Genomic DNA, 24683 nt, shown 5'->3' on the forward strand with positions numbered 1-24683 from the left:
GATCGTGGCTAGGAGCCAGCCAGAACCCTCTCCTTCATGTTTCCAGGTGGGAGCCTTGAAGTCGTCAAGGACTGAACCTGGGACCTTCTGCATACCAAGCCCTGTTTAGGGAAGCTTTTAATATTTGGTGAATTATTGCATTTTAATATTTTGCTGGAACTAGGGAAAGCCACCCAGATGGGCGGGGTATAAATAATAAATTACAGTGGACGCTCGGGTTGTGAAAGTGATCCGTGCGGGATTCACATTCACAACCCACAGTGGCATGTCTGCGTGGGTTGCAATTCGACGCTTCTGCGCATGCGCAAAGCACAATTTAGTGCTTCTGCGCATGCATGACTGCCGAAACCTGGAAGTAACCTGTTCCAGTACTTGCGGGTTTCAGCGGTCCATAACCTGAAAAAACGCAACCTGAAGCGTCTGTTGTTGTTGTTTAGTCGTTTAGTCGTGTCCGACTCTTCATGACACCTGGACCAGAGCACGCCAGGCACTCCTGTCTTCCACTGCTGGTAGCTTCGAGAACATTGTCCCACCAGCTTGTCCTCTGCCGTCCCCTTCTCCTTGTGCCCTCCATCTTTCCCAACATCAGGGTCTTTTCCAGGGAGTCTTCTCTTCTCATGAGGTGGCCAAAGTATTGGAGCCTCAGCTTCAGGGTCTGTCCTTCCAGTGAGAACTCAGGGCTGATTTCCTTCAGAATGGAGAGGTTTGATCTACTTGCAGTCCATGGGACTCTCAAGAGTCTCCTCCAGCACCAGAATTCAAAAGCATCAATTCTTCGGCGATCAGCCTTCTTTATGGTCCATCTCTCACTTCCATACATCACTACTGGGAAAACCAGAGCTTTAACTATATGGAACCCAAGATATGACAATTATTATTATTATTATTATTATTAATCATTATCATTATCATTATCATTATTATCATTATTAAAGCAGATGCTCAGCCTCTGAGCCAAGGGAGGACTTTCCCGTCTCCCCTCCCACCCCATTTTCAATCCTGGAGTAAACAGGGAGAGATAGGCGGATTTCTGAGCAGCCCCAGCGAATCTTTGCCGGAGCTGTGCAGAGACTGGAGAGGGAAGCGAAAAACGCACAGCGGTTTTTACTGCCTCTTTCCCCATCTGGTTTCCATTCGGCTCATTTCTGCTGCTGCTGCTGCGAGAGAAAGAGAGAGATTCAAGTCGGTGCTGGGATGCCCTTTTGGCTTTCGCAGTTCAGGGCGAGATTCCAGAGGAAGAGGAGGAGAAGGACTGAGGGCGCGCAGCAGCAGCGCAAAGGGATGCTCCGGTTGCGCCCATGACACCACCGACGCACCCTTGGCTTCGGGAGAGGGACTGGGTGGCACTGGAAGAGCTGGGTGGGTGCAGGAGAGGGGAGATTTTGGATCCCAGCCTGCGGGAGAGGAAGGGAGGCGGAGGCGAGAGACAGAGGCATTGTGCAGAAGAGTAAGGCGATGCTGTGGCCCGCAGTGGTCCTCCTGGCCGGTCTCTCGCAGTGCGTCCAGGCGGAGACCTACACTTCCATGCTGAGCATCCACCAGGCGCTCAGCACCGAGAGGGAGCTCCTGCGCTTTTTGCACACCTACCTGGAAGAGGAAGCCAAGAGGCTGGAGGACCTCAGGAGGTAAGGGAATAGTAGAGTTGGAAGGGACACCCCAGGGCTATGTAGTCCGACCCCCTCCAATGCAGGGAATCGCAGCTGAATAATCCCTGCCGGATAAGCTTCCATTCTGCTGTCAAACAGTTCTGACTACTCTTTTGCTTAGCCAGAATCTCCTTTCTCGGCATTTGAATGTGTTGGTTTGGGTCCCACCCTCTGGAGCAGAAGAAAGCAAGCTTGCTCCATTCTCCAGGTGACAGCTCATCAGATATTTAAAATAATAATGATAAGGGACACAGGTGGCAGTAGGATGCGGGTGGCGCTGTGGGTTAAACCACAGAGCCTAGGACTTGCCAATCAGAAGGTCGGCGGTTTGAATCCCCGCAACGCAGTGAGCTCCCATTGCTCAGTCCCTGCTCCTGCCAACCTAGCAGTTCGAAAGCACTTCAAAGTGCAAGTAGATAAATAGGTACCACTCCGGCGGGAAGGTAAACGGCGTTTCCGTGCGCTGCTCTGGTTCGCCAGAAGCGGCTTAGTCATGCTGGCCACATGACCCGGAAGCTGAACACCAGCTCCCTTGGACGATAAAGCAAGATGAGCGCCGCAACCCCAGAGTTGGTCACGACTGGGCCTAATGGTCAGGGGCCCCTTTACCTTAATAATAATAATAATAATAATAATAATAATAATAATAATAATAATAATATAATTTATTATTTGTACCCCACCCATCTGTCTGGGTTTCCCACAAATCTCCAACAGAGATTAAAAATACAGTAAAATGTCACACGTTAAAAACTTCCCTGAATAGGGCTACCTTCAGATGTATTCTAAATGTCAGGTAGCTGTTTATCTCTTTGACAACTGATGGGAGGGTGTTCCACAGAGCGGGTGCCACCACCGAGAAGGCCCTCTGCCTGGTTCCCTTTAGCTTTGCTTCTTGCCATGAGGAAACCGCCAGAAGGCCCTCGGCACTGGACCTCAGCGTCCGGAAAGAAGGATAGGGGTGGAGATGCTCCTTCGGGTATACTGGCTATCCCCTCTCAGTCTCCTCTTTTCCAGGCCAAACATACTCAGCTCCTTCAACCATTCCTCATATGGCCCGATTTCCAGATTTCTGTACACCTTCCAGTCAGTCAATATAACAACAACAACAACAACAACAACAACAACAATTTATTTGTTTGTTTGTTTGTTTGTTATATCTGACACATCTGGCTATGTTTCTCCAGCCACTCTGGGCAGCTCCCAACAGAATATTAAAAACACTATAAAAAAGCAAACATTAAAAACTTCCCTAAACAGGGCTGCCTTCAGATGTCTTCTAAAAGTCACATAGTTGTTTATTTCCTTGACATCTAATGGGAGGGCAGGTGCCACCACTGAAATGGCCCTTGGAGCTGGACCTCAGGGTCTGGGCTGAATGATGTTTTGGTGGAGACGCTCCTTCAGGTATACTGGGCCAAGGCCATTTAGGGCTTTCAAGGTCAGAACCAACACTTTGAATTGTGCTCAGAAATGTGGCACCCAGAACTGGACACAGGACTCCAGGTGTGGTCTGACCAAGGCAGAATAGAGCAGGACTATGACTTCCCTCAATCTGGACACTAGACTTCTGTTGATGCAGCCTAGAATCGCATTCGCTGTTGTTGCTGCTGCATCACACTGGGAACTTATGTTCAGCTTGTGCTTAACTAAGACTCCTAGATCCTTTCCACATGTACTGCTGTCAAGTCTTATCTTTGTGCATCTGGTTGTTGTTTAGTCCTTTAGTCGTGTCCGACTCTTCGTGACCCCATGGAGCAGAGCACGCCAGGCACTCCTGTCTTCCACTGCCTCCCGCAGTTTGATCAAACTCATGCTGGTAGCTTTGAGAACACTGTCCCACCATCTCGCCCTCTGTCCTCCCCTTCTCCTTGTGCCCTCCATCTTTCCTAACATTAGGGTCTTTTCCATTGAGTCTTCTCTTCTCATGAGGTGGCCAAAGTCTTGGAGCCTCAGCTTCAGGATCTGTCCTTCCAGTGAGCACTCAGGGCTGATTTCCTTCAGAATGGAGAGGTCTGATCTTCTTGCAGTCCAGGGGACTCTCAAGAGTCTCCTCCAGCACCATAATTCAAAAGCATCCATTCTTCGGCGATCAGCCTTCTTTATGGTCCAGCTCTCACTTCCATACATCACTACTGGGAAAACCAAAGCTTTAACTATAGGGACCTTTGGTGTATCTGGTTATTTTGGTGCAGAACCTGAAATTTGTCCCTTTTGAAATCCATTTTGCCAGTTTCATTAGTTTTCTGTTTGTGCTATACTGGGTGCCTGCTGTGCTGTCAGAACATCTCAGGTTCATAGCTGTCAACTTTTCCCTTTTCTTGCGAGGAATCTTATTCGGAATAAGGGAATTTCCCTTTAAAAAAGGGAAATGTTGACAGCTATGCCAGGTTCAATCCCTGCCATCTCTAGTTAAAGTGGGAATGGGGAACCTCTACTTCTCCAGATGTTGGCAGACTCCTGTTGGCGCCTGCAGGCATGTCTGAAGATCTGGAGAGGCGGAGACAGAGATTTGGAGGAGCAACTGATAGAGACAAAGGAGAACGAATGGAGGTGCAAAAACTATCCACATTCATCGACAGCATGAGGGAGCCCGACATTGACTCAAAGCAAAAGTTATCCCAAGATTCCCAGCACATTTTCTCACCACTTTCCCGATCACAAAGTCTGGTATTTGGGGAGAGCTGGTTTGTTGCACAAGAGCTCCAAATCACATTTACTTGCAGGTCCTGAATTTGCCAGTATGTGATGGATTCCCACCCCAAACAACAACAGTCTGGAGGCTTCCCAGAAGGCACTCTCCCAACTGTTCCTTGCTAGTTGTTTCCTACTTCCATCTTCTGTGCCTTGCAATTATACATACCGTATTTTTTGCTCTATAGGACGCACCGGACCATAGGAGGGGGAGAACGGGGGGGCAGATTCCCCCTCTCTGCTCAGTGCCCCTTCAGCGAAGCGGCAGGAGAAACGGAGCCCCTTCCATTTCTCCTCCCGCTTCGCTGAAGGGGCGCTGTGCAGAGAGGGAAAACTGTGCAGCACCTCTCCAGCGAAGCCTGGAGAGCGAGAGGAGTCAGTGTGCACCGACCCCTCTCACTCTCCAGGCTTCAGGCGGCTATCCGCAAGCCTTCGGAGCACAGTGGGAACTCCTGCTGCGCTCTGAAGATTTGCAGATAGCTGCCTGAAGCCCCCGGAGTGCAGCGGGAGTTTGCGCTGCACTCCGGGGGCTTCAGGCGGCCATCCGCAAGCCCCCGGAGCACGGTGGGATCTCCTGCTGCGCTCCGAAGGCTTTGCGGATAGCTGCCTGAAGCCCACGGAGCGCAGCAGGAGTTCCCTGCGCTCCGGGGGCTTCAGGCGGCTTCAGCGAAAGCAACGCAAAGCCTCCGGAGTGCGGGGGGAGCTCTCCCACTGCCCTTCGGAGGCTTCACGTTGCTATCGCTGAAGCCAAGGAGCCTGAATTCACTCCACACATTTCCCCTTAATTTTTGAAGGGGAAAAAGTGTGTCTTATAGAGCGAAAAATATGGTGCATATTTTTTAAAAGCCCAGATCCACCAGAACAGGTGCCCAGAATCTGCCACTTGAGGCAGCCACCTTGCCCGGTTCCACGCCAGAACCAGCCACGAACATGTCCACTTTCAAACAGCCCCTCCTCGTTTGAGGTTTTCGCTATGCAGTTTTCCGGGGATGGGTGTGGAGGAAAATCAATCCTTCTGCACCAAACTTCTGGACGGCAAAATTGGCAAGAGAGCATTGCAATTCAAAACAGTGTCTTGGCAAATATTCATCTGCCCTTTTGTAGGTGTTGGCTGTGTATGATAGAATGTGAACCAGAAGGGCTGGGGTTTTGTGGTTTGGGCTTTTTTTGAAAGGGAAAGTGAGTACAACCTCTCCCCGCCCCCACCAAAAAAAAACCCTTATGGGAACAGCCCATAAAGAATTGGGTTTTCATAAGTAAAAACATATTGGATATATATTTCCATTGGAAAAGGTTCAGAAAATTAAAATGATCCAGGGGATGAAACGATGCCTGTATGAAGAAAGTTTGCAGAGTGTGTGACTTTTCAGTTTTAGGAAATATAGGATCAGGCCAATGACCCATCTAGTACAGCACCTGTATTTTAAATCCCCCCCCCCATTATGTTTTTACTGTAATTTTACTGGTGTTAGCTGCCCTGAGCCTGGCTCTGGCTGGGGAGGGCAGGGTATAAATAAAATTTATTATTATTATTATTATTATTATTATTATTATTATTATTATTATCCTCTTCTCACAGTGGCCAACCAGAGGCTTCTGGGAAGCCTGCATGCACAAGAGCAACTCTCCACTCCTGCAGTTTCCAGCAACTGGGACTCAGAATAATAATAATAATAATTTATTATTATAGTTAGTGGATTAAAATGTATAAAAGGTAAAGGGACCCCTGACCATTATTATTATTATTATTATTATTATTATTATTATTATTATTATTATTATTATTATTTATTTTATTATTTGTACCCCGCCCATCTGGCTGGGCCGCCCCAGCCACTCTGGGCGGCTTCCAACAAAGATTGAAAATACATCACACATTAAAAACTTCCTTGAACAGGGCTGCCTTCAGATGTCCTCTAAAAGTCACGTAGTTGTTTATTTCCTTCACATCTGATGGGAGGGTGTTCCACAGGGCGGGTGCCACCACCGAGAAGGTCCTCTGCCTGGTTCCCTGTAACCTTAATTCTCGCAGGGAAGGAACCGCCAGAAGGCCCTCGGAGCTGGACCTCAGTGTCCGGGCTGAACAATTGGGGTGGAGACGCTCCTTCAGGTCTGCTGGGTTGAGGCTGTTGAGGGCTTTCAAAGTCAGCACCAACACTTTGAACTCCCAGTCCCCAGTCCAGCTGCCGCATTCTGGATTAGCTGTAATTTCCGGGTCACCTTCAAAGGTAGCCCATTGCAGTGGGAGATAACCAGAGCATGCACCACTCTGGCGAGACAGTCTGCAGGCAGGTAGGGTCGCATCCTGCGTACCAGATGGAGCTGGTAGACAGCTGCCCTGGACACAGAATTGACCTGTGCCTCCATGGACAGTGGTGAGTCCAAAATGACTCCCAGGCTGTGCACCTGGTCCTTTAAAGCCCTGGTTTAGGGCTTTCAAGGTCAGCACCAACACTATGAATTGTGCATGGAAATGTACTGGGAGCCAATGTAGGTCTTTTTTTTTTTTAATAAATATTTATTAAAAAATTTAACAAAATACAACAAAAAAGAAAAAAATACAAAACAAAAAAATACACAAAGCACAAGAAATCGATAAAAATAGAAAAAAGAAAGAAAAAATCCATTATTCTTTTTCTAACTTTGAAGCTCGTATCCTTATTTTCTTGACCTCCTCACACCTCCCCTTTTTGTATTCCCATTTACATAATCAAATCAGCAAATCCTTACCCTCTTTCCATTTATCATCTTTAACTTTGTACCTTAACATATCACAACTCCAATGTTTTCATCCATAAATTCATTTTTGCATACTCTTTCTAACTTTGTCACTAATACCACTTATTTTTAATCCAACATCGTTTTAACATTCATAAATTTTACACTGTTTCTGTAAATAGTCTTTAAATTTCTTCCAGTCCTCTTCCACCAGCTCTTCTCCCAGGTCTTGAATTCTGCCAGTCATTTCCGCCAATTCCATATAGTCCATTACTTTCATCTGCCATTCTTCCAGGGTGGGTAAATCTTGTGTCTTCCAATACTTTGCGATGAGTACTCTTGCTGCTGCTGTAGCGTACATAAAGAAAGTTCTATCCTTCTTTGGCACCAATTGGCCAACCATGCCCAAGAGAAAGGCCTCTGGTTTCTTCAGGAAGGTGTACTTAAACACCTTTTTCATTTCATTATAGATCATTTCCCAGAAAGCCTTAATCTTTGGGCACGTCCACCAAAGGTGAAAGAATGTACCTTCAGTCTCTTTACATTTCCAACATTTATTATCGGGCAAATGATAAATTTTTGCAAGCTTGACTGGGGTCATGTACCACCTGTACATCATTTTCATAATAGGTCCCATCACCTCCTGGCAAATAGAAGGGGAAGAAATGGAGGCAGTGAGAGATTTTACTTTCTTGGGCTCCATGATCACTGCAGATGGTGACAGCAGCCACGAAATTAAAAGACGCCTGCTTCTTGGGAGAAGGGCAATGACAGGCCTAGACAGCATCTTGAGAAGTAGAGACATCACCTTGCCAACAAAGGTCCGTATAGTTAAAGCTATGGTTTTCCCAGTAGTGATGTATGGAAGTGAGAGCTGGACCATAAAGAAGGCTGATTGCCGAAGAATTGATGCTTTTGAATTATGGTGCTGGAGGAGACTCTTGAGAGTCCCATGGACTGCAAGAAGATCAAACCTCTCCATTCTGAAGGAAATCAGCCCTGAGTGCTCACTGGAAGGACAGATTGTGAAGCTGAGGCTCCAGTACTTTGGCCACCTCATGAGAAGAGAAGACTCCCTGGAAAGGACCCTGATGTTGGGAAAGATGGAGGGCACAAGGAGAAGGGGGCGACAGAGGACGAGATGGTTGGATAGTGTTTTCGAGGTTACCGGCATGAGTCTGACCAAGCTGCGGGGGGCAGTGGAGGACAGGAGTGCCTGGCGTTCTCTGGTCCATGGGGTCACGAAGAGTCGGACACGACTAAACGACTAAACAACAACAAAGGCATTACATGCCGTAAATTTCATACCGGTGGTCCACAACTGTTCCCAGTCCGCAAACATAATATTATGACCAATATCTTGTGCCCATTTAATCATAGCTGATTTAACCGTTTCATCCTGCCAATGTAGGTCTTTCAAGACCAGTGTTATATGGTCTTTGCGGCCGCTCCCAGTCCCCAGTCTAGCTGCCACAACTAGGCTAGTATCGCTGCCCCCAACTGTGGAGCCTTCCATAGGAGCCTTCCATAGCCCTCTCCTCCTGAGTTTTGTCTAAACTCCTTCTTCATGCCTCCCTCCCCAACCAGATTCTACAGGAAGATCCAGGCCTTGCACCAAGGCGCGGGCAACACCGTGGTTAACCCTTTACTGGCCTACACGCTCATCAAGAGGTTGCAGTCAGACTGGCTGAACGTGGTGTACAGTGTGGAAGCCAGCGAGAACGCCCAAGGTATGTGAGCTGAAGGCAGGGCATACTGTTTAGCTGCTGGGAATATAACAGTGATAGCAATGGGCATTTGGAGAAGGTTCGTTGCATCGCGGGAGGACACCTGCTTGGCATGCAGAAGGGCCCAGGTTCAAGCCACAGTAGCACCTCTAGGTAGGAATGTTGCCTTCCTGAAACTCTGGGCGGCAGCTGCCGGCCAGTACGGGCAGCCCTGAGATAGATGGACCTTTTTTTTAAAAAAGGCACCTTTAAAAAAAATAAAAATGTACCTTTCCCCCCAAAAAAACCAGAGTCCTTTTTGTTGGGGATAATGCCCCTTCCGACCTTCAGGAGGAGGGGGGGTTGTGGGATCACGACCCCGCCCACACTCTGCGAGGCTGGCGTCAGCCTCGCAGGAGACAGGGATTCACCCAATTAGCATACCCTGTGGCGCCAGCCAATTGGCTGGCGGCAGGGGCGGGCTTTCCTAGGGCCACTTAAGGTCAGGGCAGCCCCTGGCTCACCCCCTTTCTTCCCTGGAGACGTCGCAAAAACGGCGGAAAAACCAGGGAAATAATTAATGTTCATAAGGGGTACGTGGGGAATGCCTGCAGGTTTTGCTCTTGCGGTTGTGGAATTTTTCAGTGTTATAGGGCTAGCGTTAAGTGTTTCCGCACATGTTCCTTGCCGCTAGGCAGTGGGAACGCATTACGGCCGCCATTTTGATTGCCCACGTGGCCTTGCGGCGGCGGCCATTTTAGGAGAGGCAAAACCACGTGGGATCTACTTTTTGAGTGCCCCTCACTTTCTATTTGGTTTTAAATTCAAAAGCAATATAAACAATATAAACAAAGGAAATAAACACAAGCTATATAAACAAAGGATGATAGCGCAACTATTAATAGAGCCTAGCTTAAATATGAGCATGCAAGGGGCTGCAGGGAGCCCCTCCTCTTGGTGCATAAGCTTGCATAGAGCTGGCTACAGCGTCTCTGGCTAGGCTAATCTTAGAATTAATATCCTCTAATTAATTTGACTGCTTTTGTTTATACTTACACTCTCGAGAATTTCATTCTGGGAATTTAGGAAACACATTTAAATCAAATTGAAGCATTAGTGCATAGTATATTGGAATTCAAATTATTTCATTCAGCTTGCGGTGCTCTGTGGAGCTGTGTCATTTACTCTCTGCCTAGGCTTTAATTTTATAATTTGGTATAGTCAATTCATAGTTATAAGGAAAAGAGATCCAGGTTTTACATCATTTGATTTATTAAAGGGTTTCTTCGCCTGCAATCTCTTGCGAGCTTTGCATACAGGTTATAGGGAATCTAAAGCAAATAGCTCATGCCTCTTTTACGTTCATCTCTTTCTGGTATTTCATCAGTTAGTTTATAAGTATATATTTAATCTGGCAATTTTAAATCATTTGGTTGATTTTGATAATAGTGCTTAAGGGCTTTTGGGAGCTTTGCTTTGCTTATAGGTTTGTTGCATAAGTCAACTTATCATCTTTCACTGCTGTATTGCTGGGTTACAATGTATAATTCTACCTCTAGCTTGCTGCATAGCTGCTGACATTATCAAAGGTGCTCTTCTGTTTATTATAGACTCAGTATTCCTCTAAATACATTGCTTGAGGTGTGGGCTGGTATTTTGGTTTGCTATCCAGTGCAGATAATAATGAGCTACGGTGATATTGTTTGCAGCTAAATACAATTTGTTGGAGATTAGTTAGGCATCTTTGATTCCTTTAAACTCACCAGTGCGGACAATACTGAACTACTGTGATATTGCTCGCACCTCACCCATATAATCCAAGCTAGTTGGCGTTGATTTTACTGAACCAGGCTAATTAAGGGTATCAAACTATGTCTGCTCAAAATGCCGCTATATCTGGGGTGGCACAAGGGAACCAGGAGGGGTCCCAGGCTTTGTAATGCCTACTGTATCGGGGGGGGGGGCATAAGGGAACCAAGAGGGGCCTCAGGCCTTCGTAGTGCCTAGTAACCCACATACTTTGGCACAGTTTTTCAATGCTCTTAGACATTTTATAGGCAATATAGGCCCGCAGGCCAGGTGGCAGCGGCACCTCTTGCGCTCACCCAAGAATGCATCCCGGATACGCCACCTACGTTGTGGACCGCCCTGGTACCTCCGCGGCCACCGCAGCAGTGCTGAGAGCAGCCAATGATTCAACAGTGAGTCCTGTGTCCAAGATGGGTTAGGGTAGCCTCCTGTGCCCTGCAACCCACAGGCCTAGTCAGTGTTTCCTCTGCTTTGGAAACCTTTTACCAACAATTCAGGCCCATGGTCACTACGGCCTCTTCCGAAATAGTGAGGAGCTCCTTTGCACTTTGGCCTCCTTATTTAGGGTTCCACATTCGGGTAGCAATCCATTTATGCATCCTCACACATAATTACAGTCTACGTGTCCCTGGGTTTCCAATGACAGATCCTCGGGAGGTAGGGCTCATGCTTACAATTATAACCTTTCTGCCTCTCAGTATACCCCAGACTTTCCCAGTATTCCACAGGGAATGCTGTGGAAGGGAGAAAGAAGTCTAAGTAAGAAGAAGCATTCGGCCAAGAAGAGCAAAAGAAGTAAGCCTTCTGATGCCGAGGACGATTCAGAAAAGCTTCCTGCTGCCCACCACCTGCTGTGTTCCGAGCGACCAGAATTACTGGATGGAGCATATGGGTCCCTATGTGGGAAAAGGAAAGTCAGAAAATTTGAAGCCAAGCGAGTCCCTCACCATGAGGTTTGCTGGGAGTACAACACGGGTGTGTGCCAAGGGCCAAATTGTAAGTATGTGCATGAATGTGAGAAGTGCCTAGGTAACCACCCAGCGTCTTCGTGTTTTAAAGGTAAACAGCCTTTTCCGGGCAGCAGGGGGCATTTCCATCAGGGGTCTTGAAAAGCTCACAGACCCGCCAAAAAGAACAGCCAGAAACTGGTATTAATTTGGCCCTTGACTGGCATGTTCTCTTCTGTTGAGCCCTCACCTCTTAGAACCCTTCTCGATAGATACCCTAAAAATAGAGGCAGCAAAGAGTTTCTCTTATGGCCTCAGGATCCTCATTTCATTACCCCCTAACTCGGGGAACCCCCCCCCCCAAACCAAAGAATCAGTTCGGGAAGTGTCCCGTCTAAACAATTATCGCACTCCTAGAGTGGCAAACCTGTCCCGGACCTTTGACCTTTAGTGCTTAGAAATAAACATCTACTTCTCTAACAAATTTACCCCTGGGGTTAACAAGGGCATCACGGATGCACAGGTGCAGCGAATTGCCACAGCCATTCCGGGAGCACCTTTGGAGCCTTGGGAACATGATGTCCTGAAGGGAGTATTAGCTTCAGGAGCCAAGCCCACGCTTAGATCTTTAAAAGGGCTTGGGTGGACTTTATGGAGTTTCAAGGCAAACTTATAAAATAATAATTATAAATATGATAATGATAATAATAATAATGACAATAATAATAATAGTAAAAAAAAAAACAAAAAACAAAAACCTACGCTTGACACACCTCAAGGTAAATTAAAAATCCTAAGCTTCACACACCTCCTACCAAGGCTGAAGCTCTGCAATACTTGGTACATTGGAGAGTGCTGGGTCGTGCAGCAAAGACTCTTAAACATCCAGTAGGCGGCAATCTCTTTTTTCTGTAAGGTTGTTTAATCCAGAGACCCTGGTGTGGCCTTCTTAGTGTGAAGGGCACTGTGGGGCTGGCGCAGGCCGCAGCCTCCTAAAAGTGATGGTAGAAGGCCCTTAACTTATGACATTCTATGCTAATTCATAAATAAATAAATAAATGTAAAATAATAATAATAATAATAATAATAAACCATAAAAAAAAAAAACAAGAAGGAAGAAAATTAAGAAGTATCTGTTGGTCCGAGGACAAGGCCCAGTTATTTACAGCTGCATACTCCATTGCCTTTGGCGCTATGCGCAGTGGCGAAGTGGTTTGTAAGGGCCAACCAGATTCCATTGCCCGAGGTAGTTTGAGAGACCTGACCTTGTTCAGATCCAATTTAGTCCTGCATGTCCAATGTTCCAAAACCGATCAGCAGTAAAGGACACTAAACAATTCATGTACATGGGACCAACCGTCTCAGGTCCATTCCTCGAACATTGGGATGGCTCCGGCCTTGCACGGCATCAGTCCATGCACGTTATGCGAAGGGCGATTGCTGCCTGAGGTTTACCCTCAGCTAAATTCACGGTTAACTCCTTTCGGATTGGGGCCGCCACCACAGCAGTGCATTTTGGACTCTCATCTGAAAGGATGAAGGACTTGGGGGCAGTGGAAGTCTGATGCATTAAGGGAAGTCTGATGCATATAAAGGATATATTCATAAGACCTTGTGATTGTTCACAGTATACCTGACCTGGCTTTGTTACCTTCTTTTGCTTTCAGGTGACGTTGTGATGCATATTTGGAGTATAGGCCCTGCACCGTCCACTGGGATATAAACCATGCCGCTAATGGGGACCTAGGGTGCAGGAGCTACGAGGGCGCGCATCTGGATAATCAGGCACAGCATGGTGCATTGGGCCAGGGTCCGCGCCATCAATTCCGGTCTCGGGCCGCACCTTAGCTACATAAATATATCTTGGATCTCTCGAAGGAGAATGCGCTGGGCCAAAAAATGTTGCCCGCTATTAGGGCCAGAGAGGCGGCGGAGGGGCCCCCAGATGCTTTAGATATCCAATTAGGCGAAAAGTGTTAGCTTACAGAAAGGCAGTCGACTTGATGTGGCATATCTTTAGTGACTTGGAGGAACTTAAGGCCTCTTACCCAAACGTCACTACTAGTTTATTTGGGGCCTCGTGGATGGAGAGGCGGGTTTGGAGAGATTGCAAGTGCCCGATAGCCATAAACAGGGCTAGGAAAGCCTGGCATTGGGCGGTGGTGCGTAGAGTGGCAGCCCTGGGTGGGAGTGGCATTGAGGGCCCACCCAGTGCCATGGTCATCCAGCTGAGCGAGAACGACTTGGCGTATAGGAAAGGGGTGGACTTGATATGGAACATTATCAATGACTTGGAATTGTTGAGGGCATCCCATGAAAACATTACAATAATCTGGTCATCTTTGCTGGAAAGGCGATGTTGGAAAGGGATGCAGAAAAACCCGTGGCTGTGAACAAAGCTAGGAGGATTGTGGAGCGCACGGTGGCTCGTAGAGTGGCCGCATGGGGCGGTCGGGTCATTCAGCACCCATGCATACGGTTTGACAAGGAAATGCTTTATCACTGGGATGGCGTGCATACGGTTTGACAAGGAAATGCTTTATCACTGGGATGGCGTGCATCTATCTGATGCTGGCAATGCTATTTGGTTGGCAGATAATTTTCAAGGCGTTAGGGATTGGTTACAGGTCTGAGGGTATTGGCGGCGAGCCGGCTTGCGGCTCGGTGGCGGTAGGCATTGGCCGGGGTATTATCATGCAGATGAGGTTGGGGGGGAGGAACGCCATCACCTCCCCCAATGCTTGAAGGGTAGTTCGTTAAAGGACTCCGAGGGGCGACGCCTCGTCCGAAACCTACGGAGGCTAGGGCCTAAAGCGCGCCCCCGAGCGGTAACCCCTTGGGGAGCGCCCAGGGATATGCATCTCGGGTGGCTCCCCCTGTTGGTGTTTAACCCTTCCCGGTCAGACCGGATAGTCGGTTAGGGCCAATGCCTAAAGCCAATACCCTTCTTTCCTGTAATCAATAAAGTTGTGGCCATTTTCGCCCATTAACCTAAAACTCTGTGTCCATTGTCTTCATTTATTCCACCTGTGGGGGGGGAGGGAATAGCCACACAATGCCCCTTCCGATCTTCAGGAGGAGGGGGGGTTGTGGGATCACGACCCCGCCCACACTCACTCTGCGAGGCTGGCGTCAGCCTCGCAGGAGACAGGGATTCACCCAATTAGCATACCCTGTGGTGCCAGCCAATTGGCTGGTGGCAGGGGCGGGCCTTCCTAGGGCCACTTAAGGTCAGGGCAGCCCCTGGCTCGCCCCCTTTCTTCCCTGGAGACGACGCAGTTTCCCACCCACCCGCCCTTTAGGTTTTGCCACTGACCTTGCTATGGGCTTCGGCTGGTCGCTGCAAGGGGCCTGGTAGGAGTTTTTCCATTTGGCTAATTGGCTGGTTTTGTGAGCCACTTGGTTTTTTCGCCTACCTCGTAGCAAATCGTCACAACTCCCTCGGTTTTGGCGGTAGGCATTGGCCGGGGTATTATCATGCAGATGAGGTTGGGGGGGAGGAACGCCATCACCTCCCCCAATGCTTGAAGGGTAGTTCGTTAAAGGACTCCGAGGGGCGACGCCTCGTCCGAAACCTACGGAGGCTAGGGCCTAAAGCGCGCCCCCGAGCGGTAACCCCTTGGGGAGCGCCCAGGGATATGCATCTCGGGTGGCTCCCCCTGTTGGTGTTTAACCCTTCCCGGTCAGACCGGATAGTCGGTTAGGGCCAATGCCTAAAGCCAATACCCTTCTTTCCTGTAATCAATAAAGTTGTGGCCATTTTTCGCCCATTAACCTAAAACTCTGTGTCCGTTGTCTTCATTTATTCCACCTGTGGGGGGGAGGGAATAGCCACACAATTCAGAGGGAAATTACTAGGTGTCAAAAAAGACTAACCCCCCCCCTTTCCAATCCTGTATTTTATTGGTTTTTCCCATATTACATCACAATATAAATAAACCAAAGCCATCACCACATCCTCCATAATATTAATAAATAATAATAATAATAATAATAATAATAATAATAATAATTTATTTATTTATACTCTGCCCTTCCTGGTTCAAAAACCAGGCTCAGGGCGGCTAACAACAAATTTAAACACTTTAAAACACTTAATTATAAAAGCAGCATAAAATGCGGTATAAAAACATGAATAACAATAAAATTCAAAAATCAATTAGATAATCCCCAGGGCTAGCTGACTGAATATTCTTTTGTCCCTCCCCCTGCTTCCCTCCGCCCCCACTCGATGTCCTCTACATTCTGAGATTACATTTATCTTTACATCTTTACATTTACAATCTTCTCAAATCTTCTATATGTTCTTATTATCTTTCCTTACTAATTTACCTTCCCTCAGATACTTTACATTTTAATCTAGGCATATTATCTTATCTTTTTTTGAGCGATATTTTACCATATATTCATCAAAATATTCCCACTCCTTTTTTAATTTTAATTTTTAATTTTTGATTTGATTGGTTTCTTATAATAGCTGTTAGTTTTGCCAGAGTTAAGTATTCATTTAGTTTACAAACCCATTTCTATTTCAAACCCATTTTTTTATTATTGATATTTTCAACATCTCAAAAAAGACTATTTATGTACGCCACTTCTGCATCCCATGTTTCGTTAGCCCCAAAATCAAAAACCAGCGGGGTCCCAGCTAAAGAAGGATGGCAACAAACTGATGAAATATGTGCAGCTTACAGATTTAACATACAGAATAAGAGAACAAAAAGAACATACATTTAAAGAAGACTGGAAAATGTTTACTGAATATGTGGGTGGAAATTGTGTACATTTAAAAACACTGGCAGCACTAAGATAAATTCAACAGTGTAAATCAGTTTTGATGGATGTAATAATGGAATACGGAATGGTTTAGTTCATGTAAAATATGCAGGGATGTACGGTAAGCAAAATGAACCACGGAAAGAGAAGAAGGGAAGTCATTGGTTTAAGATTGTTAAAATGAATATTTTGAAATGTAAATTCAAAAAAATAAATAAAAATGATTTCTTATGAAGGCAGGTATCTGAAGAAGTGTGCATGCACACGAAAGCTCGTACCAATAACAAACTTACTTGGTCTCTAAGGTGCTACGGGAAGGAATTTTAAAATTTTTTTACCCTGCCCCTATTGTTAAGGCTCGGTACCAAGGAGGGATTGGTATTGTTCTCAGCAGGAACACGGGTGGCCCTGTGGTCTAAACCACTGAGCCTCTTGGGCTTGCTGATCAGAAGGTCTGTGGTTCGAATCCCCCCGACAGGGTGAGCTCCCATTGCTCGGTCCCTGCTCCTGCCAACCTAGCAGTTCGAAAGCACGTCAAAGTGCAAGTAGATAAATAGGTACCGCTCAGGCGGGAAGGTAAACGGCATTTCTGCACGCTGCTCTGGTTTCTGTCACAGTGTTCCATTGCACCAGAAGCAGTTTAGTCCTGCTGGCCACATGACTCGGAAAGATGTCTGCGGACAAATGCTGGCTCCCTCGGCCTGAAAGTGAGATAAGCACCGCAAACCCATAGTTGCCTTTGACTGCACTTAACCATCCAGGGGTCCTTTACCTTTTACCTTTATCTTGATAGGGACACGGGTGACCCTGTGGTCTAAACCACTGAGCCTCTTGGGCTTGCTGATCAGAAGGTTGGCAGTTCGAATCCCCGCGACAGGGTGAGCTTCTGTTTCTCTGTCCCAGCTCCTGCCAACCTAGCAGTTTCAAAGCACACCAGTGCAATTAGATAAATAGGTAGCGCTGTGGCGGGAAGGTAAACAGTGTTTCCCTGTGCTCTGGGTTCCGTCATGGTGTCCAGTTGCACCAGAAGCGGTTTAGTCCTGCTGGCCACATGACCCGGAAAGTTGTCTGTGGACAAACGCCGGCTCCGTCGGCCAATAAAGCGAGATGAGCGCCGCAACCCCAGAGTCATCTGCGACTGGACTTAACCATTGTTATGTACTGAGCTGAATAGGATCCAAAATGCAGCAGTCTGATTGGTCCTAGAACAATAGGATCCAAAATGCAGCAGTCTGATTGGTCCTAGATCAATGCAGCAGCCTGATTGGTCTGCAGGAGCCACCCAATCCAGCTCCAGGTGGAAGTGAATCCGCAACCTGATTGGCCTACAGGAGAATCCCGGAATTAGTCAATCACGTGGGGCCCATTGTGTAAATAATGTATATAAAGCAGATATTTTGGGGAAACTTTCATTCCTCACTACTATGAGCTGAATAAAGAGCATGAAATCCACACTCGACTCCGAGTATATTTCAACCATCCAGGGATCCTTCACCGTTTTTTTTACCTTTTGTTCTCAGCACTGAAGAATGGCTACCAACGGTTGGAGGAGGAGCTGCCCATCTTTGAGGACCTGGAAGGAGCAGCCCGGGGGGTGATGCGCCTACAAGATGTCTACTCCCTGAGCGTGAAGGGCTTGGCCAAAGGGAAATTCCAGAGGGTTAGCAATGCTCCGCTTCCGGACGTCTACAACCCCAGCCAGGATTTCTCCCTGTCCGCCGATGACTGTTTCCATATTGGCAAGGTGAGGGGGCAGGTCAGTGGTTTCCAATGGGGGCAGTAACAAACCCCCTGGAGGTCAGTGAGATTACCTGGCAGGCATGCTAAGAGGCAAGGGGTTGCTAGGGTTGTGCTGTGCGAGCTATATGAATTGCAGTTTAACCCTCCATCCTTGCCAACACATTAAAAGCATAGGAATTAGGCTGCAAAATTACGAATTAGCTACAAAGTTGGTGCTGTGGGTTAAACCACAGAGCCTAGGACTTAACAATCAGAAGGTCGGTGGTTCGAATCTCCGTGACGGGGTGAGCTCCCGTTGCTCGGTCCCTGCTCCTGCCAACCTAGCAGTTCGAAAGCACGTCAAACTGCAAGTAGATAAATAGGTACCGCTCTGGTGGGAAGGTAAACGGTGTTTCCGTGCGCTGCTCTGGTTCGCCAGAAGCGGCTTAGTCATGCTGGCCACATGACCCAGAAGCTGTACGCCGGCTCCCTTGGCCAGTAAAGCGAGACGAGCACCGCAACCCCAGAGTCGGCCAAGACTGGACCTAATGGTCAGGGGTCCCTTTACCCATTTACCTTTACTAAACTGGTTCTCCCTTTTTCGCCCTGCTTAACAAAGAATCAGGCAGTAACTCCCCCCCCCCAATTTTTTTTTATTCATTTTATAACACAAATAAACTATACAAACAGAAACACAAACAATACAAACAAATTCTTGTCTTATCCTTTTCCCCCCTAAACATTGTTAGGTGAGTTTCCCCATCTCCCCCCTATCTGATTTTCATTTTACCTCACCTTTAGCAGTTTCATATATCATAATTTTTAACCATTTTTTTATCACATTTACTTTTACCATAAAAATCTTCACATTTTATCACTTATGAATAATACTATTTTAAAATATGCTATCTTCTACTTCTAACCCTACAACCTATATCTACTTCCAAAGCTATTCTAAGATTTAAATATTAACATGTTTTTTCAGATATTCTTTAAACAAGAATCAGGCAGCAACTTGGGGGTTCAGTTTAAAAATATATTTTACAGTGGTACCTTGGTTCTCAAATGCCGAAAACCCGGAAGTAAGTGTTCCGGTTTTCGAACGTTTTTTGGAAGCTGAACGTCCATTGTGGCTGTCGGCTATTGTTTCCAGGGCATCTGCACCAATCAGAAGCTGCGCCTTGGTTTTTGAACATTTTGGAAGTCAAACGGACCTCCGGAATGGATTAAGTTTGGTGCTTTTGTTTTTGCTATTTATTTTGCGTTTTTGTTTTGGAGGCTTTTTTGGTTAATTTGTTTTTGTGACTGTGTGGAACCCAGTTCAGCTACCAATTGATTGATTGATTGATTGATTGATTGATTGATTGTGTGCCTGTGGAAAGCCCCCCATCCAAACAATGACTATCATCAGTGCAGGTAAGAAAACAAAATATCATCTTCAATACTGTCTTATTTATTTCATAGTACAGCACATTGATTATTGCTTTCATTTTATGTATCAGTGGTCTCATTAGATAGTAAAATTCATGTTAAATTGCTGTTTTAGGGGTTGTTTTTAAATGTCTGGAACGGATTAATCCCTTTTGCATTACTTTCTATGGTAAAGCGCACCTTGGTTTTGGAACGCTTTGGTTTCGGATTAGACTTCCAGAACGGTTTAAGTTTGAGAACCTAGGTACCACTGTACTTACTTAAAATCTTGCATTGGTTCACGGGAACGGCAGCAGTAGAAATTATGTAGGCAAAACTCCTCACCTAGACAGTGATTTCGCAGGTTAAAGTGGTCCCAAGTTCCTAAGGGCTTTCTCTTACCGTTCCTGGTTTCTTCCAGGTTGCCTACGACATGGAAGATTATTACCACTCCATTCTGTGGCTGGAGGAGGCCGTGAGGCTCTTCCGCGTTTCCTACGGGAGCTGGAACACGGAGGACGAGGGGAGCCTTGAAGATGCTCTGGACCACCTGGCTTTTTCTTATTTCAAGGTAAGACAGGATGTTGCAGGAGGACACATTGAGCTGCTGCCTTTACCGAGTTGGACTCTCTGTCCATCTAATTCAGTACTGTCTGCACGGACAGGCAGCAGCTCTCCAGGCAGGGGGGATGCCACACTGGAGATTGAATTTGGAGCCTGCCTCATGAACGCAGATGCGCTGACACCGAGCTACAGTCCTCCTGCAGAACTCCCGCTCATCCTGCACAACTTCCATGCTGATTCTGTGTGGGAAAGTTCAGGGAGGCTGGAGAGGATATATTGTTTATTAATGTCCTTCCTAACTTGCCTTGCAATAACAAACCTAGACAGCATCTTAAAAAGCAGAGACATCACCTTGCCAACAAAGGTCCGTATAGTTAAAGCTATGGTTTTCCCAGTAGTGATATATGGAAGTGAGAGCTGGACCATAAAGAAGGCTGATCTCCGAAGAATTGATGCTTTTGAATTCTGGTGCTGGAGGAGACTCTTGGGAGTCCCATGGACTGCAAGAAGATCAAACTGATCCATCCCTAAGGAAATCAGCCCTGAGTGCTCACTGGAAGGACAGATCATGAAGCTGAGGCTCCAATACTTTGGCTACCAGATGAGAAGAGAAGACTCCCTGGAAAAGACCCTGGTGTTGGGAAAGATGGAGGGCACAAGGAGAAGGGGGCGACAGAGGACGAGATGGTTGGATAGTGTTCTCGAAGCTACCAGCATGAGTTTGACCAAACTGCGGGAGGCAGTGGAAGACAGGAGTGCCTGGCGTGCTCTGGTCCAGGGGGTCACAAAGAGTCGGACACGACTAAACAACAACAACAACAACTCGCGTTAGTGAGTCCCTTTACTTAGCAGAGTTTACATTCCCTGAAGGAATGATCGCCGGGTGCGGAGCACACTTCTACCCGCAGACAAGCCACAGCTGTCTGAACATCATGCCCTCTACCTAACCTTTGGCTTTCTCAGTGGTCTGCCGTGCCCTGTCTGTGACCTTGGTCTCCTTCGTCATACATTGTTCAGGGGAAAAGTGACGCGGTGGAAACAGGTGCCAAAATAACTTTGTACCACCACCCCGATCTCGTGATTGGAAGATGTGCAAAGGGCACAGTCCAAAATGTATCTGACTAGTTTTGCATATTGTGCCAATAAAAAGAGCCTCAACAAACAATACAAGCAATGCGAAGACCAGTATACTAGATAGCACTGCAGTTCTTATTGCATAATATACATGATTTAGTACAACAAAATGTGTACACTTGTAAATTCTCTAATATATTTGAAATCAAATGAACACACGTCTGTCAACCTTTAGAAAAATGCACAAGGAGCAGTGGTCATATGAATATGTATATTCCAACGAAACAGTCAGATTATCCGGAATCACTGTCCTACGTTGTTATTCACTTACTACTTCGGCATCACAGGGGTTTGTCGTTCAATAAAAAGAGCCTCAGCAGAGCTAGCTGGCAGCTTGCTTATGCGCAGCTTGCCTGCATTACCAACTCCTGCCTCACGCCCTTCACTTCAATTCCCCTTTTAACGCACAGCGGGTAGCTGGTTGCAGGCTTGTGTAAGCCTCTTGCTATCATACAACTCAATACTGAATTGTATGTTCCTGGTAAGTTCCCTTATTGTCCCTCTTAAAAAGAATAAACACACGGCAGTCTTATTTAAAGTATATAAAAGATATTTACTCACATCGTCAGTTCACAGAGGGATCCCTGAAGGCCGACCTAGTTACAAAGTATATACATGTGGAACTATTGGAGATGGTCTCTTTGTCCTCTGTTGGGTTTCAGCCAACAGAGCATCTCTAGATAAAAGGCTACTGCTTCTACGAAGCTGCTTCTAATGAAGTCAAAGAGAGGAGGTGTGCTGCGTGACTTGTCCTTTTCTTACCTGCGCAGGTAAGGTCACGCCCACCTCTAGTCACATGCAAAGGAAGTATACCCCAGCCAGGAGGAAATAGGAAGTTTTCGACTGGCTGGACCAAACATCCCCTTGCATGTCCACTCTAGGAAAACAAGGATGTTGCACTTGACTGCTACTTAAGTATCACATCCCACATTCTGCACAAGATGATTCACTCAAGAAGGGGAGGAGGGTGGGATAATAATAATTTATTATTTATACCCCGCCCATTCCACAGGGCGGGTGCCACTACCAAGAAGGCCCTCTGCCTGGTTCTCTGTAACTTTGCTTCTCGCAATGAGGGAACTGCCAGAAGCCCTTGGTGCTGGACCTCAGTGTCCAGGCAGAACGATGGGGGTGGAGATGCTCCTTCAGATATACTGGGCCGAGGCTGTTTAGGACTTTCAAGGTCAGCACCAAAACTTTGAATTGTGCTCGGAAACATACTGGGAGCCAATGTAGGTTTTTCAAGACTGGTGTTATGTGGTCTCGGCGGCCGCTCCCAGTCACCAGTCTAGCTGCTGCATTCTAGATTAGTTGTAGTTTCCGGGTTACCTTCGAAGGTAGCCCTACGTAGAGCGCATTGCAGTAGTCCACGCGGGAGATAACCAGAGCATGCACCACTCTGGCAAGACAGTCTGTGGGCAGGTAAGGTCTCATCCTGCGTACCAGATGGAGCTGGTAGACAACTGCCCTGGATACAGAATTGACCTGCACCTCCATGGACAGCTGTGAGTCCAGAATGACTCCCAGGCTGTGCACCTGGTCCTTCAGGGGCACAGTTACCCCATTCAGGACCAGGGAGTCCTCCACACCTGCCCGCCCCCTGTCCCTCAAAAACAGTACTTCTGTCTTGTCAGGATTCAACCTCAATCTGTTAGCCGCCAAACATCTTCCAACTGCCTCCAGACACTCACAGTGTGCTGCTCCCCTCTGCTGTCACACCGGTGGAACTCCTTGCATGGAATATTCAGCTTGCCTGGCAATGGAAGACTGAATTGTTGACTTGGGACCCTGGGTGACTCTTGACAGCATGCCCTGACTCCCTATGGACCATCTTTCATCCTTCTCTCCTTAAGTCTAAATCAGGTGTTCCTCTGAGCATGTGTAGAGTGCAACCCTCCCCATTCGCTGAGTAAGAATAGCCTCCACACACACACACACACACACACACACACACACACACACTTTGCTTTCATGTCAGCTTGAGTGTCTGTTTCCCCCCAGAAATCTAACTTTTTGCTCTCTCCCCTCTTCATTTTTTAAAGGCAGGAAACATCTCTCATGCCTTAAGCCTTTCCCAAGAATTTCTTCACTATGGTATGTGCTTCTTGTCCAGATCCTGTCAGACTGAAGAATGTTACTTAGTCACTCCAAACATCAAGCTTTGAAGGATTAGACGGGCTCCTCAAAAATTGCACAATCACCAGTGGGCCTTCATAACTGGGGGGGGGGGGGGGGACGGGACGGGACAGTTTCTGTTCAAACCAGCCAGGGCGTTTTTTCTCCCAGGGAGTAAGGGATTCCGGGTTGAACATGGGGAAATAAATATCAGAGGAACATTAAAACGAGGCGGGCATTTAAACAAAAAGCTACTGCACTTTTCATAGCCGTGAAAATGGACTTTCAGCAGATACGACTTGTTTCCTACTGAAATTCCCTACACAACTAAGAACCCTCCATTTGAAAAAGGAGCAGCAATTCCACATTTATTCTGGGTTACCTAACTGGAAAGTAATGCTGTCTCCTGGTAATGATTTCATGTATCAGTAACGGACACTGAAATCATCTCTCTCTCTATTGCAGAGATTCTCAAATAACTTTGAGAATCAGAAGGTAAAAGGGAGCTGGCTGCAGCCGGCCAAAGACCCACCTAATTCTACCCCCTAAATTGATTTTTTTATTTTATTGTTATTCACGTTTTATACGGTATTTTATGCAGTTTTTTGTAGCATCAATTAAGTGCTTTAAATTTGTTGTTAGCTGCCCTGAGCCTGGTTTTCTAAAACCGGGAAGAGCGGGGTATTAATAATAATAATAATAATAATAATAATAATAATAATAATATTGCCTGTACATAAACCACCAGAGCTGCTAGCTTTTGAACAACAGCCTCTAACTAACAGCCGTTCAGTTAGCAGGTGATTGTGCTCAGTTTCTTGCCACGAAGCTTTTCGGCTGAATTCAGCTGCTGTTAAAAGTACAAGAGCATGGCAGACTCACTCACAAATTTATTGACAGCTGCACACATTATTATAGCTAGGAAGTGGAAGGGGCAAGCAGAATATAAAATGGAAGAATCGTACAAAGAGGTTTGGGATATAGCTATTCATGATAAATTAACATGTGCCAGTAAGGTAAGATGGGGAATATGCAGGAGAAATGATTTTGAGGCGGTATGGAGGATGTTTGTAGAATTTTGTACTCTTAAAACGGAAAGGGGTCAAACCATGGCAAGAGGTGTTGAAATTTTGGGAGGCTGGATAGTTGCAATGGAATGGTCTCACTGGTGGGGTGCACATTTTTATTTTATTATGATTATTACTTTGTCAAAATAAAATAAAATAAAATAAAATAATGGGGGGTGGGAAGTACAAGAGCAGGCCAGGACATTTTTTACAGTCAGTTGGCAACCCACCCACAAAGTGATCAAAAGACAACAACCCAAAAAAATAAAACAAAGCAAAACCTTTGTTTCAATGTCATGCTCATTACTTACCATACTTCAGTACTGCTCTGCATAAGTGCCAACTCCCTGGGGCTCTGGGTGCCCAAGCACCCACAAA

At 46.6% G+C, this 24683-nt stretch overlaps 1 protein-coding gene across 2 annotated transcripts in view; it reads left to right on the forward strand.

Annotated features, from left to right (window-relative positions):
- The first annotated feature begins 1033 nt into the window (after positions 1-1033).
- P4HA3 (prolyl 4-hydroxylase subunit alpha 3) overlaps positions 1034-24683 on the forward strand; it is a 44729-nt gene continuing 21079 nt past the window's right edge. Inside the window, exons 1-5 of one of the 2 annotated variants that reach the window (XM_079973836.1) lie at positions 1036-1625; positions 8646-8788; positions 17817-18040; positions 19847-19996; positions 23166-23217. In XM_079973836.1, coding sequence (XP_079829962.1) covers positions 1456-1625; positions 8646-8788; positions 17817-18040; positions 19847-19996; positions 23166-23217 — 739 coding nt within the window. In that variant the 5' untranslated portion in view covers positions 1036-1455. Of the gene's footprint in view, positions 1626-8645; positions 8789-17816; positions 18041-19846; positions 19997-23165; positions 23218-24683 lie in introns of both variants that reach the window. The other variant, XM_079973837.1, reaches the window with a different exon arrangement.

This window comes from Podarcis cretensis (assembly GCF_951804945.1).
Source record: "Podarcis cretensis genome assembly, chromosome: 4".
Classification (NCBI taxonomy): domain Eukaryota; kingdom Metazoa; phylum Chordata; class Lepidosauria; order Squamata; family Lacertidae; genus Podarcis; species Podarcis cretensis.